The sequence below is a fragment of the Rhipicephalus microplus genome, chromosome 1 (assembly GCF_043290135.1).
Source record: "Rhipicephalus microplus isolate Deutch F79 chromosome 1, USDA_Rmic, whole genome shotgun sequence".
In the NCBI taxonomy this organism is placed as follows: Eukaryota; Metazoa; Arthropoda; class Arachnida; order Ixodida; family Ixodidae; genus Rhipicephalus; species Rhipicephalus microplus.
In genome coordinates, this window is record NC_134700.1 from 288,305,426 (window position 1) to 288,325,017 (window position 19,592).

General features: G+C 47.1%; 2 protein-coding genes across 2 annotated transcripts in view; one reads left to right on the plus strand and one right to left on the minus strand.

Annotated features, from left to right (window-relative positions):
• LOC142762733 (uncharacterized) overlaps nt 1–19,592 on the minus strand; it is a 102,474-nt gene that overhangs the window by 11,581 nt on the left and 71,301 nt on the right. The window lies entirely within an intron of this gene.
• Nucleotides 1–19,592, plus strand: part of LOC119165535 (lachesin-like) — a 112,053-nt gene that overhangs the window by 9,090 nt on the left and 83,371 nt on the right. Inside the window, exon 2 of the mRNA XM_037417686.2 lies at nt 967–1,050. Coding sequence (XP_037273583.2) covers nt 967–1,050 — 84 coding nt within the window. The remainder of the gene's footprint in view (nt 1–966; nt 1,051–19,592) is intronic.

The following is a 19,592-nucleotide window of genomic DNA, read 5'->3' on the forward strand; positions in this document are numbered from 1 at the left end:
AGGCATTGGTTTGCCCTACATCTGTACACAGATGACAAAGCAGTGTATCTTGCTTGCGGTATAGACCAAAGGGCAGTGATCGCCATGACGTTGCGTTATATTTTGCAATAACCTCGTCAATGAAGCACGCGCAGAAAGAAGCCTTCTTTCTGTAGCTTTATTGAGGCCTAACGCGTCTCGACCTTTAAGTAAGCCAGCGAAGACCATGACGCTGCAGATGTGACAAACATAACTGTTCACATACCATCAATTGTACCATCTTGAACATTCTCTACGATTGTACCCGTTAACAAGCCAAGGAAGATGAAGTGCGCACGAGATTAAAAAAAAAGTGAAAAATGCCCACCCTGTAGCCGAAACATCGGATATTCGAGTCAACATGCACAAGAAGTACTTGCCATGATATGTCGGGAATTTGAAAACTAAGCCGTCATGAGATTACCTAGACAGCATAAATAAAAATATTTGTTACGTTTTTACTAACCTTAACCATTTTGTAGTATTACACTTGCAATGGGTACGATTATGCGTCCATTGTATCTTTTAACAGCACCCAACAAGTCTTTAAATCGGAATTACCATGCAATCATGGCCAGGCTCAAATGTGCATGTGTACGCTGACTTCAGCCCGGGCCCGCCGAAACGTTTCGAAAATGACACTCTTTTTTACAATCGTAGGCTAACCTCTTAATTAGGAGTTGAAATGATCCGCTCGAAAATGTGAGCGCCTGTGCGTTTTGGTGTGTATGTCAGTATGTACCTGCTAGCTTGTGTGTGCAGTTAGTGAGTGGGCACATTGCGGAACATAGATACACATTGCAACCGAAGTGTCGTGAGCCTCAATCTCTCCGCCGCAGTCTATTTGTAGCCGCTCTGAGCGCTAATAACATTCCGCACATAGCAGCTACCCGGCGATTCAGAAGAACGCTTATAAATTGTGTCACATTCTCGCTGCTGTTGGTGCAGGGCACTCGCGGAATGCAGAACACTTTGGAGCTATATTCAAGACAAGCCTGCGAGAACGAGACGGGCCTCTGCCGCCACCAAGCGGTACGTAAACGATATCGTTTCACGGTTCTTATGTGCATGCATGCTTCCTCTACCTGGTGTCTCAACATTAAGCTAGATGATTATGATGATGTCTCCTGAATAGAAGCTATCAACACAGTTCAAGAGCTAAAGATAATGCTAGAATACGCCTTCAAAAAATATAAAACCAGCTGTTCTAAAAGCTGGCAAAAGCTTTACATCTCTCGCAGGGCTCAAAACCCATTTGATTTCATTCGAAACCGTGAAAGACAGCGCATCTGACTGGGCTTGATAAAAAATAAAAATAAATAAGGGCTCATGTTGAACAGCTATGTTGCCCACTGACATAAAAATACGCAGCTAATGAGAAATTCCAAAGGTCCCCCGAAACGCCCTCGTGTAGCCAGCATACCGTCTTTCGAGGGTGACGTGATAAAGATGCGACTCGGTACCAGAAGCTGTCGATTTATACACTGTTGCGAAACGGCGGACCGATCCCGCCGAAGCCACCACTGTTGCGAAAGACGGCGACGCCAACACGGTGCCGAAGGCGTCACTGCTTCCGACTCCGCCGGGAAGGTCACCAGCCGTTTGGTAGCGTATGTTTCTCAGCTCGCGACTGCTTCTGCGCAGAGCTGATCAGACGAGCGGACGAGACGACGGTGAGTTAAACAAGGTTTATGTACAGCATATATACAGAGGCGTTACAATTTCGGCACTGGGGCCGGCAGAGACTCGAAGAGCCGAGCTCCTCTCTCTAACACATAGGTCAGCCTTTCGCCTCAAACCGCTGACTCACACACATGTCGGCACTCCGACACGGGGACTCCTCTCTCTAGGACTGCCGATCGCGACACGCCGCAGGGCTTCTTTTATTTACACCGGGTCCAACCAAAGTGTCCAATCAGAAGCGCCGCGGGTCGTCCGGGCAGATTCCGCCAATGGGGGTCGCCGCGCCATGCGTCAGACCACCCGGCACGAGAACGCCGGCTCGCTGTCACGTGCGCCGATGACTCAATGCACGTGGGCGAGAGAGGCGCCGCGCATGTTCACGCCGTTGAGATGTTCGCGTCGGGCAGACGGCGGGCTGGCCTTGACCCAGATTGCCTTTTTCAGAGGCACGGTCGTTTGACGAGGACTCGCTGGCATAACAGCACCCCCGCCGCCAGACAATGCACCGGAAAGACGAGCTGCTTCCACGGGGCTCGGATGTCAGGTGCGCTCGTTCGCCAGGTCCCTCCAGGTTCGCCTCCAGGGCCATGTGGAGAATACAGCTCCAAACTGTTCCGGGAACACATCCCATTTTTGACGACGGATCCCAGCTCCACTGGCTTGTCGCCACAACTTGCTGACCAGCTTCACTCGTCTCTTCTGACCATCTTCGGTTTCAGCACTTGTCGATGGTTCTGCAACTTGCCAAGAACGGATCGACAACCGACAACACACGACACACGCAAGTGCCCTCGGTCACCCGACAGAACACCAGACAAAGTATAGTACAACATATACCTATCTACGTGTCTATCGGAATTTTGTTCCCTCTACATCAAGAGGCACATGTGGGACACAAGACTCTTAAAATGACAACTCAATTTTTTCCCACGTACAACAACGTAACGAATTAGAATACCACAAAGTTGGCCCCTTGAGATCACTCTGAACGAGAGCGCTCAGCCCAGGTCGTGATGAGGTCAAAATTTTGCCCCGAATCGCCAGCCAGAAACCGAAAGGTTGAGAAGTTACTAGCTGGAACGCACTGCTCAATGCACCTGCATTAGCGTTTACCTTTCCTTTATTTTTTTTTTCTTTAGCGAACGTCAAAGTTGCGCTGTGGAGCAACATGCTCCACTTCAGTAACCGGCCACTTTTAGGCGACGATACCTATGCGGCACCAAGAGCGGCTCACACTTTCGACGTTGCACATGGGAACAACGATACGGCTTGCTACGGATTGACTCCTCACCGCTTAGCTCGATATCGTGTTCGATCACCGTCGTGGCTCCGGGACGGTCCGACAACACATACCCAAACTCGGAAACAATCTTTCTCAGGTCCTCTTTCTCAGGTCCTCCTTCACTTAAGCTAGGCGCTAGGTTTATCTGCTCCCGGATTACTTTCGATCCCCCTTCGATCACCTCACTAGAACTCAAATTTTCTGCTTCCTCTTCCTCTGAAGCCTTCAACAGCTGATTTACGACCGCTTGATGTTGAACATTGGGTTTCATCAAGTTGTAAATTTTGTGCTGCCGCCTTCCTACTTGCACCTCATAATTTGTATCGCAAGGCTTCGATAATACTTTGGCGGGCCCTTCCCAATCAACCTCAAGCTTGTTCCTTTTGGGTGGCTGCAGCCGCATTACCTGATTATCAACTTCAAAAGCGCGCTTCTTCCCCGATTTCTCGTAGTGCTCCTTCGACAGCACTTTTGCCGCGTTTTTCTGGCTTTCCACTCGCGCTTCAATTTGGCTTTCCACTAGCGCTTCAATCGAGAGATCCTCACGCTGCCCTCGAATGAGCGTCTCTCGATCAACTCTCGGCAGCTCGCTCCAACTTTCCGCTACAGGCGAGAGCGTTGCAACCCTCTCGCTCTGACTCAATGGCGCCACGTCGTCTCCCCCAGCGCATACCGCGCCGGCCGCTCCCGCGACGGGCCGCTCGCGTGACTGCTCACATGACTCATGCGGAAAATTTCCTTTCTGGGGTTCCGTCGACCCGCCGACAAGGTCACTTGAGAGTTCACCGCATGGAACCAAGTCAAGCTTCCGCGAAAGCTTTCGCGCTTGCGATCGCGTGGGAGCCATGCACGCTAAGTTGGGGAAGAACGATTTGCCCTGCTCCTTGAGAAGCTGCTCCGAGTTGTTGGAGAAAAGATAAGAAAAACGACCATTCAGCGCGGCAGACACAGCCGCTTCGGTGCAAAGCTTACCGAACGGGCCTTCAATGACAACGGTGGCGATTGGTAAGCGAACACTCTGCTCCTCGGCGACTTGCCTGATCCACGCGCATTCTCCTGTGAAGTCATCCGGAGACACCAATGAAGGATGGACAACGTCCATGGTTGCCGCTGAGTCTCTAAGTGCTCGGCACGTTTTCTCATTGACCCTAATTTCTTGGAGATACGGCTCCAACAACCGCATGTTTTTTTCTGATTCTCGGATCGTTGCGAAGGCAAACTTTTCCTGACAGTTTCTCGCGATGTGCCCTTCCTTTTTACAGTTGTAGCAGATTAGCGGCTTCCGTTTGTTTTCCGGTTCTAATGCCTGTGTGGTAGAAACCTCACTCGATTTCTCCGCTTCTGTTTGCCCTTCCCCTACACTGTCCTTCGTAAGAGACGGGTCCTTCTTGAAATTACGGTGCGGAGCGGGTTTCCGTTGATCAGGTTTCTTTGAAAAGCCCTCTTTTCTTTCATCCTTTTCAACGCGCACTGCCCTGCTATGCAACTTTCGGCGAGTATAATACTCCTCAGCTAACTCTGCTGCCTTGTTTAGCTGTACTTCACCAAGTTTGTCCTGCAGCCAAAGTTTGACATCCTCCTCGATGAAGCGGTAGAATTGCTCCAATGCAACGCATTCCACCACTTTATCGCGGTCGTCATAAACACCTTCGCCCTTGAGCCATTCAATCAAATCGGCTTTAAGACGAAACGCGAAGTCAACGTGTGACTCATTCCCCTTTTTAGCATACCGGAACCTTTGCCTGAAAGCCTCGGGTGACAACTTATAACGTCTCAAGAGCACTTCCTTAACCTCGTCATAGCTCTCAAACGCTTCCCTCGACAAGCAAGTTATCGCGTCGGACACTTCGCCGGGAAGAAGAGCTAGCAGGTTCCGCGCCCAAAGAGACTGCTCCAAAGCATTTCGCTCACAGACGTGTTCAAACTTGACGAGATACTTCGCCATGTCCTCGCCCACTACGAACGGTGGCAGTTGATCCCGAATTCTAATACCGCTGACCTGAATCGTGGGAGAAGCTGCGCTAGGCGCCTGCGAACACTGTAGGATTGCCAATTCTATTCGTTTCATCTCGAGGCGCTCCTGTCTCTCGGCCTCCTCGCGCTCGCGACGTTCGCGCCTTTCAGCCTCTTCACGTTCGCGAGCTTCTCGCCTTTCTTCACGTTCGCGAGCTTCGCGCCTTTCTTCACGTTCGCGAGCTTCGCGCCTTTCTTCACGTTCGCGAGCTTCGCGCCTTTCAGCCTCTTCACGAGCTTCTCGCCTTTCAGCCTCCTCACGTTCGCGAGCTTCTACTTCTCGCCTTTCAGCCTCCTCACGGCGTGCTTTAATATCCACCCAGGCCTCATCGACTTCCTCAGCCGACACTCCCTCATCCTTCATGATCTCCAGGATCGCTTGCTTTCGTTTCGCACGGCCCAAAGTAATGCCGAGTTCCTCACAAATTTCGATGAGTTCCTTCACTTTAAGGTTCTCCATCGTTCACACTAGCCTCTTGCTGTTTGCCCCTGTTAAGAATCTACTTGCCGTACCCACTATAAGCCTACTAGCAAGACGCGCAAGCAATTTTAACACTGCCGTGTTTACCCCCTCTGCATTAACTTTGGTTTCAAAGCGCTTCGACTTGGCTTGAAACGATCAAAGCTTACTTTAATGCTTCACACAGCCCTTCTCTAAACTACTACAACCTGAGCTAGAGTAGTCTGGTGAACTGAGGGGAAAACATCAGGCACTCACCGCATCGATGTCGCTGACGCCGGCCGATCCCGCAGCTGCCAACCACTGTTGCGAAACGGCGGACCGATCCCGCCGAAGCCACCACTGTTGCGAAAGACGGCGACGCCAACACGGTGCCGAAGGCGTCACTGCTTCCGACTCCGCCGGGAAGGTCACCAGCCGTTTGGTAGCGTATGTTTCTCAGCTCGCGACTGCTTCTGCGCAGAGCTGATCAGACGAGCGGACGAGACGACGGTGAGTTAAACAAGGTTTATGTACAGCATATATACAGAGGCGTTACAATTTCGGCACTGGGGCCGGCAGAGACTCGAAGAGCCGAGCTCCTCTCTCTAACACATAGGTCAGCCTTTCGCCTCAAACCGCTGACTCACACACATGTCGGCACTCCGACACGGGGACTCCTCTCTCTAGGACTGCCGATCGCGACACGCCGCAGGGCTTCTTTTATTTACACCGGGTCCAACCAAAGTGTCCAATCAGAAGCGCCGCGGGTCGTCCGGGCAGATTCCGCCAATGGGGGTCGCCGCGCCATGCGTCAGACCACCCGGCACGAGAACGCCGGCTCGCTGTCACGTGCGCCGATGACTCAATGCACGTGGGCGAGAGAGGCGCCGCGCATGTTCACGCCGTTGAGATGTTCGCGTCGGGCAGACGGCGGGCTGGCCTTGACCCAGATTGCCTTTTTCAGAGGCACGGTCGTTTGACGAGGACTCGCTGGCATAACAACACCCGAACAAAACGCTTGATCTATATGTGTGAACTAGTTTGAATGCTCATAAAACGTTAAAAATTAAGCATGGAGTAGAATTTCAAGCTCCCGCTTTTTGTTTAGTCACGTTCATTGATACATTTGTGTCCATTATCAGTAGAGACACCAAACTTGTACCACGATTGCTTGCTCAAGACCGCAAGATCATATGGGGGGAGGTGGAGCTTTTAGAGTACCTCTGATTCCACTGTTATTCTCTGTAATGTTTATAGTTTATGACTGACTATAAGAAATCAGAGCCCGAAGTAAAAAGGCTACGGGGTTTAAAATACAGAGTCTAATTGAATCAGCAGAATAGCTCGAAATATAAAAGGTGGGTAATGACTCGAGGCCACAATAATTCGACAGAAAACAAGCACTACTTCATTATATATGATCGCTCTTACCTCCTCTCAGTTGGCCACTATCATTCGTCTTCTCTGTCTTGCCTCGCTATTAGATGCAACATTGCTCAACCTATAGTTACCTCAAGGTCACTCTAATTGAACGATCGCTGTTATTACGCAAGCTAAATGTATACCGCGTTAAAATTGAACACCAGTTTCCTTCAGCAAAAGGGAAAGTTAGGCCAGTTGGCTCTAGAACAGCGCACAGACAAATCACGAAGGAAAACAACGTGAGCGCTGCTTCCCCCTTTCCTTGCTGCTCATTCAGTTCTCGTCTTCTACGAGTGGCGTAAACCGGTATCAGCGTTTCTTCTCCAGCCTCGGACACGTTGTCAACATCACTGCCTTTTTCGCCGATGTTGTCACCCCACAACTCGAAACACTCTACCTTTTAGCACTTCTCACGCTGTGAAGCTTCAATACTTGTTCGGCTTATAAATAAACCAATTTTGCTTCCAAACATACATAGCGTCTTCAGGCGAACATAGTAAACATATTCACAAACCTATTTATTTGCTCATCAGCTGAAGCCTTCGTCATAGGGTACTCATGTAGCCAATTTAATCGGCTCGAATTGTCATCGTTACACCGATGCCTAGTGACGGCTTGAGGAGATGACTCAAGGGCCTATTTTTAAATGCGACAGATGTGCCAACAAGTTCTGCCGGGCGGCTAATGGGGAGCGACGTGCTTAAAGGGCGGAAACAGAGTGGAAGGGAAGTGATGATTCTGCTCTATATTCTTCATTCCGCCTCTTCTCCTCAATCCGCCCATTGCAGGCAGCGCGTCTATTTGAGCTCATTCTGGACGAAGACGGTGACGGAGATGCCCTCCCCTTTTGTTCCGTCTTCATCGCGCCGTGCCACTGTACAAAGCTCAACAAGTACCCGTGATGGGCAAAAGAGTATCAGGAAGAAATGAAGCGAAAGAATGAGTGGCAGAGAGGGAGAAAGAAACGCAGCTGACGCGCAAGCGCGCACGCAAAAGCGGCTCGTGCATGCTTTCGAAGCCGGGACGCTTTCGTGTTCAGCGGGCGCGCACAATAGGACGCTCTGCTCTCACGGCTGCGGGAAGCAAAGTCGAGAGGCTGAAGTTGCGGGAGAGAAAGAAGAAGACAGAGAGGAGCTGGAATGGAGAGGAATCTCGCCTCGCGCATTCACGCGTGGAAATAATACTGCAGCCTCGCATGAAGTGGAAAGCAAAAGTGGAACGACTTCATACAATAAAGAAAACAACCGGGCCAAGACAGAGCTGCCGCCGCCGCCGCTGTTGCTGCCGCTAAAATATATTGCGTTCGAGATTTCGGCCTGCGCCGCCTCTCTACTTGTGGACACTATTCTCGCCGTACGTTTCTCCCCCTTTTTTATGTTGGTATATTGTGTTTCGTTAAGCATTGTCCTTTCTTTCGTTCTTATATATTATGTTGCAAAGAGCGAAACTCAATTCATTTTGCGTAGCTTGTATCGGACCATCCGTGTTCGCGTCTACAACAGCGGCCAAATCAGAGGCGGTAGGCGAGCCACGCATCTCTGTGAGCAGATTGGAGAAAGAACAAATACAACGTCAACAAAGAGAAAGAATGGTTTAGATGCAACAGCGGTAGGCAGATACGAGGCTAAGCTACATTTTATTACTCTTTTTACGTTTGTTTCGACCGCTCCTGTTTTTGTTATTCTCTGTACAAAAAAAATATAAAAAGAGCCCGGCACAACAGAACAAGCTTACCACAAAATGCCAGCAGCTTTCGGAAAGGTGTCCTGGGCGTTCTGACGGTCCTCTATCACCAAACTTCCCACTCGCTTCTTCTTCTCTATCTCATCTCCTGGTAGCAGTTTCGGTGCGGCAAGTAAAAGTGGGCCAAAAAGGAGAAGTATGAAGCAAGGAAAAACCAGTGGCGAGCGACGAGCAAGGTGGAGTGGTACTGCGCGGCGGAATGCAATTTTTGCGTGCCTGGGACATGCACGGATGAAAGAGTGCACAGATTTTGTCTGCAAGTTACGCTTTTCCATCGTGCGAGACTCTCCCACTATGCGCGTACTGTTGGTCCACTCAGCTTGACGGACAACGCACGAAGCCGATGGATGAAGCGCACACGGAAACACAGGGAAGAGAAAGCAAGAGCTTCGGACGATCGAGTAGGTCTTCGCTTTCTCCCACCGGTGGGGCGCATTTTTTTATTTCTGTTGACACGTGCATACGTAAACAGCATGTACGCTATGAAAAGAGAGGGGAAAGAGAAGGAAATCACTGTAGAGGCTCGTATTCAAGCCAGAGGCTGAGCTCATTCCAGAAAAGAAAGCATCCCGAACATTGCATGCAAGCTGGAAGTTTTTTCTTGCGTCTCTTCGCTCGGCTCCGCATAATCTTTCTGGAGTGCTCTACTATGCTATTTTACGCACGCAATTTACTTACTTAACTGAAAAAGCGAAATTTACTCATACGCGTTCAAGTACCGGTAACCTAATTTTAGGTGATACTATATTGTTCAATAAGATCTACATATTCTTATACGTATTGAAAGCTCTCTGAATGTCTCTTATAACTATATGTATTTTCATCCCGTAAATTATAGAAGGCAGGTATCTATATACTCCTACTGCATTAATGAGGACTAACAGACTATAAGGCCAAGTAAGCCACTGGGGATGTTGTTAAAAGTAATATAACGTAAATGCGAACAAAGAAATGTGGACGAAACGATAGCTTCCCGCCGGCAAAGACTGAGCCTGAAGCATCGAATAGCACATCCGATGCTTTACCACTTAGCTACTGCGGTAATCATCCATCCGTCCACTTTATGGGGTATATATGGACACTGAAAAGTGAGAGTGTTGATCAACCCTGTCAGCGTCAAGTTATCTTTTCATTTCTTTCTCTTTCTTCACATTATGGTGTAATTACGCCTAATGACATCCTCCGTACTTTCCTTGGCATCATTTGTTGTTAGTTATCATTGATATTGTGTCAAAGAAGGAAAACAAGCCCCTGAACTTACGCTTCTATCCTTCATATACCTTATTGTATCTCTTAAACACTTTGGTTTCCGTAGCGCTAGTTATAAGCTGTTTCAAGAACTGGTTACAACAAATAGAATGCGAATCATAATTATTAACACGAGGAATAGCCCGTTTTGTGTGCGTTTGTCTCGCGTATAAGCTTCCAGGCAATATATGCAAATTGTGTTTTATAAGATCTATCAAACATATAAGCACTAAGTATACGTAGCTCCAACGTTCACAAAACTGCAACCTCGTCGAAACGTCCCTACAGCTGGCTACCGTATCCTCCATTCAAAAAGACCAGTACTTTTTTTTAGGGGCAAAGCTCCTTTTAGTCTAACCTTGTCATGCGTCACGCGTAGCCGAGAGAAGAAGAGACGAGAAAGAAAAGAAGGCAGTATCTCCTGAACAGTATAACAGACTGCGCTGTATCACAGGAGTACATACAAACTGCAGTTGATTGAGGATATTCTAGATGGCGCTATACCACTACTCTCTAATTGGCTGCAGCGCGAGCTGTGCCTGGTTGCGCGGAGAACGAGTGCCTCTCTGTCTCCCGGATAGTCGCCCTACGTGGTGGATCGTCGGTGGGCATGGACGAAGCAGAGTGGCGGGCGCGTTGAAGACGCTTGCGCTCGGCTTCTTTGGCTCGCGTCTCGTCGGTGTTATCCACGTGCCGTCTGCATTCTTGAACGTTATCGAACACATGCATGAACGGCAGGACATCGACCCACTCATCATCATTCACTCCGTAAATATGCTGTGATTTTTTTTCTATGTAATAACAGTTATACGGACAGTTTCGGTTGGTTTTTACCTTTGCCGAAACCCGTCTTGCATTATATATGTATACGTATCTATATATAGAAACACTCAAGAAAAAATAAAAGCCGCCCGCACTCGGCAACCAGCTCGTCGAGATGCACCAACGCGCGCTTATTTCCCACGTGTACTTTGCCCCACGCATGGGGGCGTGGGGGGGGGGGGGTGTAGGTGTTTGTGCGCTTGCGCTTATCTTTCAGTGGGAAGAATCATCTGCCTTGGCCTTTCACCAGAATGATTGCCTTGGTTGCCTGGATCACAATGGTTAGCTTCGCTCGCTAGGCAGGCCCCGTTTGCAAAAAAAGCGCGCTTTTCAAACACAGCGAACTAACTACTAGGACACTCGTTAGTTCGCACTCATATCTGCGCTTGTGATTACGTTTCATTGGTCGTTTTTGTTTAAACAGTGCGTCAAGCGTCGAGTTGCAAACGTTGTTAGTCAGATCTCGTTCTGTGTGTGTTGTTTTTGTGCGTCGTTTATGCACCTTTCGATCTGCTAGCCGTCCTCAGCATTACATATGAAGTTATTGCTATCGCATTAATTCTTTCGCTTTTGCGGCTAAACTGTGACGTTTAGAAGCGAAGCTCCTTATAACGGCACCCGTTCGTCCCTCGTAGCCGTTGTATTGTGTAACAAGTATAACATTTTGACCTCCAAGGTGGTGCCGGCGAGAGATTTCTTCTGTGCGTTGTTGAACAATAAAAGATAGTGCTCAATGTGCATGCCAATGGCTGCTAATGGGGAATGAGAGACAGGAGAATTCGGCTTTTAGTTAACGCACATGCTGCGAATTTTTTATTGTTCAACAACGCACATAAGACAAGAAAGGGTTGATACGTTATACTCGCTGGGCGCAACCTCCTAGGTTTTAGAAAGTTTTTTTTTATTGTAACTTTCACATCCATGTAACAAAAAACTTCGCCAGTAGAGGGACCAATTGTGTGACATACCTACATACTTGCGCAAGCGGTTACACAGCGACAAAGGACCTCAACCTGGATACAATGTTTAAAACAGAAAAAAAGCAAAAAACATATGATTGAACTATACAAAGAAACATAGTGCAGAACATAGCTACTTATAGCACAGAATAATAATAGCACTAGAATAAAACTAATCATAATAATAATAATAAATATACTAAATGACTATGCCGACGTATTATTTAGAAAGTTCGCATGAAGTGCATGCTTCATGGCCAATGGAAAATTTCTAGCCTCTTACACATCAGTCGGTATCGCATTCCATATGAGAGCGCCGTGAAATTCTATGAGCCTTCGACCGTAGGCATTTCTGGCTACTGGTAAATTAAAACAGTGATTCGCTGCAGCTCTTGTACAGCGCGCGGGTAACGTAAATGTGCTTAATGGGAATGGGTCATCACGTTTTATTATCCCGAGCATTGGGCCGCAGTGCCATGAATACGGTGAACTAGTATATACCATGAACTCGAGGTGGTTAAAGGTGGAAAGTAGACACAAAGCGCAAGCCGTAAAAAAGTGTGCGTGTGCCTCCTCTCGTTCAGTCCTTGGAATGTCCGCTGGATGGCGGTGCTTCCATATGGGGAATATATGATGAAAAGATGCGAGATGGTGGTACTTGGAGTGTTGAATAGATGGACGAACGGACACACAGACAGATGCATGGATGGATGCATGAACGGACGCAGGGGCGGATGCATGGACGAACGCAGGGACGGACGCACAAACAGACGCACGCACGGACGGGCGGATGGACGCATGGGCGGCCACACAGACGCACGCATGGATGAACGGAAGCAAGAACGAATGGACGGACGGATGCTTCGCCCCACTATCCATCATTCACTCCGTGGATATGCTGCCATTTTTTTCGTAGACGCTTAATCCATGAGATGGTCATGTGACTGTTTTTGGGGTGATTATGTATAGTGTTAGTAAAATATTGTTACCGTTTGCGCGACATCTCCGAGTGTAAAGTGTTATGCAACTTTGTCATAGCTAGGATGAAAGCGTTGTCGTTTGGTTCTGCGTCTTGCTCCGCCGCATAAAGGACAGTATTGCGGCGGTGCACGCTCTACAGGGGCAAAACGTGCGAGTTGTGATTGGCTTCGACAGCTACCGCAGTCCCATTTGGAAGATGTCGAAGCAGCATGAAGAGAGTGAAGGAAAACTTCACAAGGCTTTTATCACAATGTTTGCATGACGAAGATCTCGTGGTTCAAGATGAAGATTCGAATACGCCATGACAATCTCATGTCGACGGCATCGGACGAGCCAGGGGGGGCTGATTATGGATTATTTTCACGGAGAGGAGGTTTTGCTCCTTCATGGGCTTTTGCAGGAAAGGACAAAAGCTGATGTCACAGCCTCGGTGGTGCATTTAGAAGGGGGGAGATCACGCGCACTAACAAAAGCCCAAGGGGAGTATGGCGGCGGCGCCCAGGGAGCCTTGAGTGAAGACGTCTTTAGAGAGTAACTTTTGCCCAGGCTCCAGATCCGTAGATGGCGGAATAGCACCAACGACGCTGTGCGCTGACAGGACACACGCCACTTCCGGCGATCCCTCCCACAGCTGTCGAGGCCACCACTCTTCCCCTGTGGTACCAAGGTGTTCCTTCCTTGAAGTAAGAAAACTACTGGGTGACGGGTCTCACACTCACACTAAAGGCCGCATGAAAAGGCACACCGCTTCGAAGTAACTCACCGTTAAGTTAGCGGGACAAGTTGCAATCCATGCTGACACTCGTCCCCTCAATCACGACCGGAAACCAATAAGGTTGTCTCGTTAACCACCTTGCGGTGTCGGACTACAGGGCGCCTCAATTCCTGGCTAGAAAGGACAATACACACACTAAATGCCTACATTACGTGCACCCAATGCCTACATTGCATAGACACAGATGTGTTTGCCAAAAGTAACATCACTACACTGCGTGGAAAAGTAAAAACTTCAAATTAACGCCCCTTGTAGTTCATCGCGCACTCGCCGCGATCTGAGATGGAGCGGATGACATACGAAACTGAGTGTGTCTCCGGGATTGTCGCTGCTGTGACGTCCCTCACAGTGCTCACGTGCTGAAACGTGTGTGCTACGTGATCCTGCGGCTCCGATGCAGGTCAACGCGTTGCGAGAATTCGGCTCGTGACAGACCGGACAAGTTGCAAGTGTGTGAAGCTTGGCTCCTCACGTCGTGATTCCGCGCCGCTTCAAAATATATTTGAGATCTGCTTGTAATAAACTAATCTGAAACAATCTCGCGATAGAACGCTTTCTATGAACTCCATTTCATTCGTTCTTCCACATTTCCTACAATTTCCGTTCTCTACACAAAGGCACTTCGACTTGTAAGAGCGCTTACTAGTATGTTGCATACATAATAGTAAGCCAAGTTCTTTTATTTTTATACGCTTGTGGGAAAATTCTTTAAATTACAAATGTTTGTCAAATGAGAAAAATTATATATTAAACAAAGTTTGTAATAAAAAAGAAAATAACAGATTGCTCAACGAAATGCTCTTACGACCTTTATTCAGATAAACTGGAACGCAAGGAAAAGAAAGAAAAATAGGTTAACGTATTCGGGAATATGAGTTGATCAAAAACCTATTTATTTGTTGTGTGCACGTGTCAGGCGGGAGAAGAACCAGCATAAAAATTATCATTTAGTAGGCGTATATTATCTCCTTATCGGAATTGGTCTTAAAGAAAAAGAAATGGACATCTATATATATGTACTGGCTGCTGAAGAAAGACCCTCACTACTATCTAACGCGTACTCATATTAATCAGTCTTCATTTGAATTCAACCACTCTTTGAGCGTGCCCTCTGAAAAAAAAGGAATAAGAGCAACCAGTTTCAATTACACCAGCCGGCACATATTACCTTCACCGACTTTTTTTTGCCTTGTAATAAGAAATATTCTTGGTGGAGGCACTGCCGTCAGGCCTCGGCAGAGTAAATTACAATGTTACACCTTGAAAGACGAAGAAAATAAACAGTTATGCAATAGCTTATCTTCATGGGTGATGCAACAGGGTAAGTAGTCATAACTATGCTCTGCCGATAAAAAAGGAAGAGGAATATACTGAGTTTGAGTCGTATTCGATAGCAACAGAATTTAGGCAAAAGTGGACAGTGTAGCAAGGACACATGAAGAGCTTTATTTCTCCAGAAACATCTGAACATTACATAGTTTACTTTCTGTCATATACGAATAAAACTATTGCGAAAGAACGCAATCATCCATTTCCAAGATCGCTGTGTGCCAAGTGTAAAAAAAAAAACAGAAATAAATTGAGTAAAGGGGGCTTCTTTTGTTTAGTTTATAACTCGCAACAGCAGTTGTTTGCGTTCTTGAGTCTTGCCACAGCCCTCTTTATTTTTGCCTGCATTATGACAAGCGCGCTTTTTGTTGCCTTCATTTGCGAGCGCCGTCATTCTTGCGAAATGGCGTGCCATGAATGCATTCTCGCATGAGGCAGCCGAACCTTGTTAGGAGCTGCGAAACCTCGTATAGTGGTACACTCCGGTGGCATTGTGCAAATTCCTCGTAAGCAACATCTCACGAGCGGTAGCTGCGAGGCTCGTTGTGTTGGAACAGAAGATCGCGTCGCGACCGGGAATGGAAATTGGGTTACAATGCCACTATCGATTAAAACGGCGTGCCGCTTGACAAAAGCGAAGGTATGTCATCCTTTAACCCCATTTAGTGCCGAGGACCCGATGCAAACCACCGTGACAACGCGTGCAAAAAAGAAATGCTTCCGTTTTGTTAGCCATATCGACTCGCTTCCCGGCCCAGACGTACTATGCCTAGGGGCGCTGACAATGCATCATGCGAAGCGTCTACCCCCCACCCAGCTCTTTTTCTCACTCCCCGTTCCTGACCTCTGAGTGTTGGTGGTTGAAGATAAGCCTGTCCTTTTGTTTTCGGCGGCAATGGCCGTGGATCGATGCTGCTTTTTTGTGCTGTCGCGCGTGTGTACACAAAACAGGATGATTGTGCAACGAGGTATCAACGCAGGGATAACGAAGCGTTTTCTTCGGGTCGGGTCTGTTTCATTTACAATTTCGCTGTGTCGAATATTATACTCAGTATGATGCTTTAACTTGGGTGCACACGCGGAGAGTCAATATTTACTAGCCCAAGCTCACCGATTGTTGCGGCATTCGGCACACAAACACAAAAAATAAAAGTGTGAGCACTTAAGCGAGTAAGGCAGTAAAACCCAGCGTATAATCAGTGGTAAGAGCAGCAATGAACTCTTGCCTAGCTTGAGGCCTTATCTAGGCGGCTCCATAGATCACTGCATTTCATATCCCGTGCTGGAGCAGGCTGTATCATTAGGTTGCCCATACAAGGCGCACAACGGGTATTGTAGCGTTATGTAGCGATCGTCTAAAGATATATTGCAGTAATATTTAGCCAAAGGACGTGAAGTGAAGAGACGAACGTTAAAAGACCACCTGTAAAGATTGATTTTCGGGCGTAATTGTTGTGTTCACAAAACAGGTACACGTCTAAGATAATCCTTGATAAAGTATATTGTAAGATGAATAAGGAAACTGACAGCATTTTAGAGACGTTTTTAGGTCATTAGAATATGCGATTGTAAACAAGGACGACATTTAGGGTTACTGAAGTTGCAGTGTGGAGTTTAGTAAGAATTCGGTAGTACCTGTGAGTTCGATTACCATAATATTTATGGTATCTTACAGCGGACGTCCTCTTGGACTTCGTCAACCCGACGGACGTCTTGGAGAAAAAAGGAAAAGGTTAAAAGCAAACTACAAACAAATGCATATGTCTCCGTTCCTTCCAAAATCTACACATTTTCTGTCCGAGAAATCATAATCCTGCCTTTCCCAAACTCAATGAAAAACGAATAATTTACAGAGGTATGAAAAAAGAAGAGCTGGTAGTAAAAAAAACGAGGAATGGACAATAGGAGCGGATGGTTTTGACGAAATGCTTAATGCGAAAGCTTCATTCCTTCAACTAAGATGGCAAGTTGGACCAGTTGGTTGGGGTCCACCGTGAACTTGGTTTACTGCGCAACACCAGAAACAGCACCATCGTTTCTTTCTATTTTGTTCCTTCCTTGTGTCCTTGTTTCTGATGTTGCGCTGTAAATGAACTTCATTCGTTCGCTTCATCTTTTCCACATACCTTGAATGCTGTGAACTGTGTACATTGCAAAATAAGCTTACATCACTGAATGAACTACCGTGCATAAAATGGAAAAGTCTGGTTCTAATGAATGACGGTGATAGGTTTCTTTTTCAGGGCATCAACCCGTAATATTTCACACAACCTTGTCGACTATGTTGTTCCAAGGTGGGCAAGTTCAAATCAGGTCACATACATTGACGCACACTGCCTGAACCAAAAAGTTGAACTACACGCCATTTAAATTAACTCTTATTGCTGCGATTCATCTTTACTGGGAAGTCTTACTAAATAATCTACTAGAAAATGACGTGCATTTAAAATTGGCAACTCAAACGGAAGATAGTGAATTCGCTAGCCCCTGTACCACTTATACCTTTTTTAAGGAAAAAAATTTAGGTCTTGCGCTCCCGTACCAACAACTTCCCACCGAGTGAGTGCCCTCTAGGTGACTATAAAGTTCGTTATACCGAGTACCAAGCCATGAGTTCGCTTGTACCTAATTAATCAGCAGGTGCTTGGCAGCAAAGATTCTCTGCCTCCCACATCAGCGGCGGATGCTGAACTATTTCACTAAGGTGTTGGTGGGTTAAAGTACACCCAAAAGCCTTCGCGGAACCATATGGGGCTACTTTTCGATATGAGTACCCATAAACAACCAAGAGTCAGGTCGATGTCTACGCATTAGGAAAAAAAACCGTGGGTTCCCGGTCGGCAACGGGAATCCAACCAGGTACTTTATGTATTAGAAGCGGATGCTCTAACCATGTAGCCACCGCTACGTATGCGTAACCAGTGAACGCCAACTAAACTTGCATTTCACGTTAGTGGCGCTTTCTAAACGACACAAATATTCCCTCAGAAAACCCAGGAATCTGCCATGAGGATTCGTGGCACGCTCCATACACGAACACACACACACACGCAAAGGAAGGTGCTGTCTCTGCATGTGTATTTCGTTTTTACATTTTGTCTACACCTACTCCTTGTTCGGCGCTAAGGAGGAAACTGTATATTTATCTTAATTTTGTTTTTATCAAAAGTTTTGCCTCAATAAACCCCCTGTTTCTCTCTGAAAAAAAAAATGGTGAAGCTTGCACGGCGCCGCACCAGTCTTGAAGCAGCAAGACTTGGTTGCTTCTGATTTTTGCATCTGATTGCTTCTAAGCTGTTTTCTAGGCCTTAGCTAAATGATGCAGGTTGTTTCTAGGTTTATTCTCTAGGTCGTTGCTAGGGTTGAGTTAGGAGATGTCAAGTTGTTTGTACGTTCATTATCAGCGCAGAGAGGTTAGACTTAAACGACGTACAGTCGGAGACAGAACACGGGGGCGTCGTTGGCGCGGGCCTTCGATGGCCTCGAAGGTGTTTTCGCAACCGTCTCTGCCTTTCCTTGATGCTCTCGTTGTACGTACTTTTGGTTTTCGCCTCGCTGCCGTCGCTTGGCAGCCATTTCTTTGGCTAGCTGTTGCCTCCTTCCATTTTAGTGGGAGGTGTCATTAGCGGGATCAGCACATTCATGTGACACCTATACTTCTATGATTGCGATAGTTTTCTGATGGGCTGCACACAGAGTTTCTCACAAATACCTAGAGGGAAGTGTGGCGCCACCGTCCATGCGAAATTATTCATGGGCGATGTTTGAGCGCTGGGAATGACGGTATATCATAGAGTTTCATACGATAATAACTAGAGAAGAATCTGGCGCTGCGATTGTGTACCTCCATGGGAATTATGGGAAGTACAGGCTTCGGATTGGATAGAGTTAGTTAAAAAGCAATCTACGGACTTTTTTTTACGCTCTTTCAGTTTCGTTTTTCGCGCAGCGTAAGTAGTGGGGTGCAGTGAAAGAAGCTGAAGCAGTTCCTTTGTTGTTCGAAGAGGCTGACAACCACTAGATCTCCCGATTCGCTGTGACATTGGAGCTTGACGAGTCGTATTTGACAGTTTAAACGAAGCGTCGTCCACTCACCACTGCGCATAGATGTATCGTCTCATGCCAGTGCAGGATATTGTCTCGAGTTTATGTTTTTCACGAGCGCGTCTTGTCTAAGCTCGTTTTAAATCGAGTGAGAAGCGATGATGAAGCAAAGTAGATGCACCATCACGCTCCGCTGACTCGACTTCACAACTAAACCAGAGATGCGTTAAGGGAAGACCACTGGGATCACTGAGACAGACGCACCTAGTGTCGCAGAAGACGAAACAATAAGTGTTTCACACTTAATACTGTACTGTTATTTCCATAAATAGATAATACATACTTTTGAGAGAAAAACAAGTATGTTTGTTTTCAAGTGTTGTAAAAACAACTTATTAAATCTTGATGCCAAATTTGGAACGCAATGGAAAAGCGACGCGAACCCTGATGATTGCGTTTGCCCAGGTTTCACTTTTGCCGCCTGGTCGCGAGAACTTTTTGCAATAAAGCTAACGCACAAATAACTGAAGCAAGTTTAAATTAAATATGAGTTCATATCACTTTGTTTTGCCCCCCCCCCCAAAAAAAAAAAGAAGCGTCACGAATCTCAACAACATAATTCATCCAAAGCAGATCCGAAGCCTGTACTTCCCATAAATCCCATGAGGGTTACAATTGCCGCTGATGGAGCCCACGTAGACACTAGCGCGAGATTCCAGTCTAGGTATTATTGTATGAAACTTTATAGTGTATCTGCGTCTGCGAGGCTTGTGTTGGCTGGTGTTAAGCGAGGCTTCAGCTGAAAAGCAAATTCGAATGCGTAAATAAAGC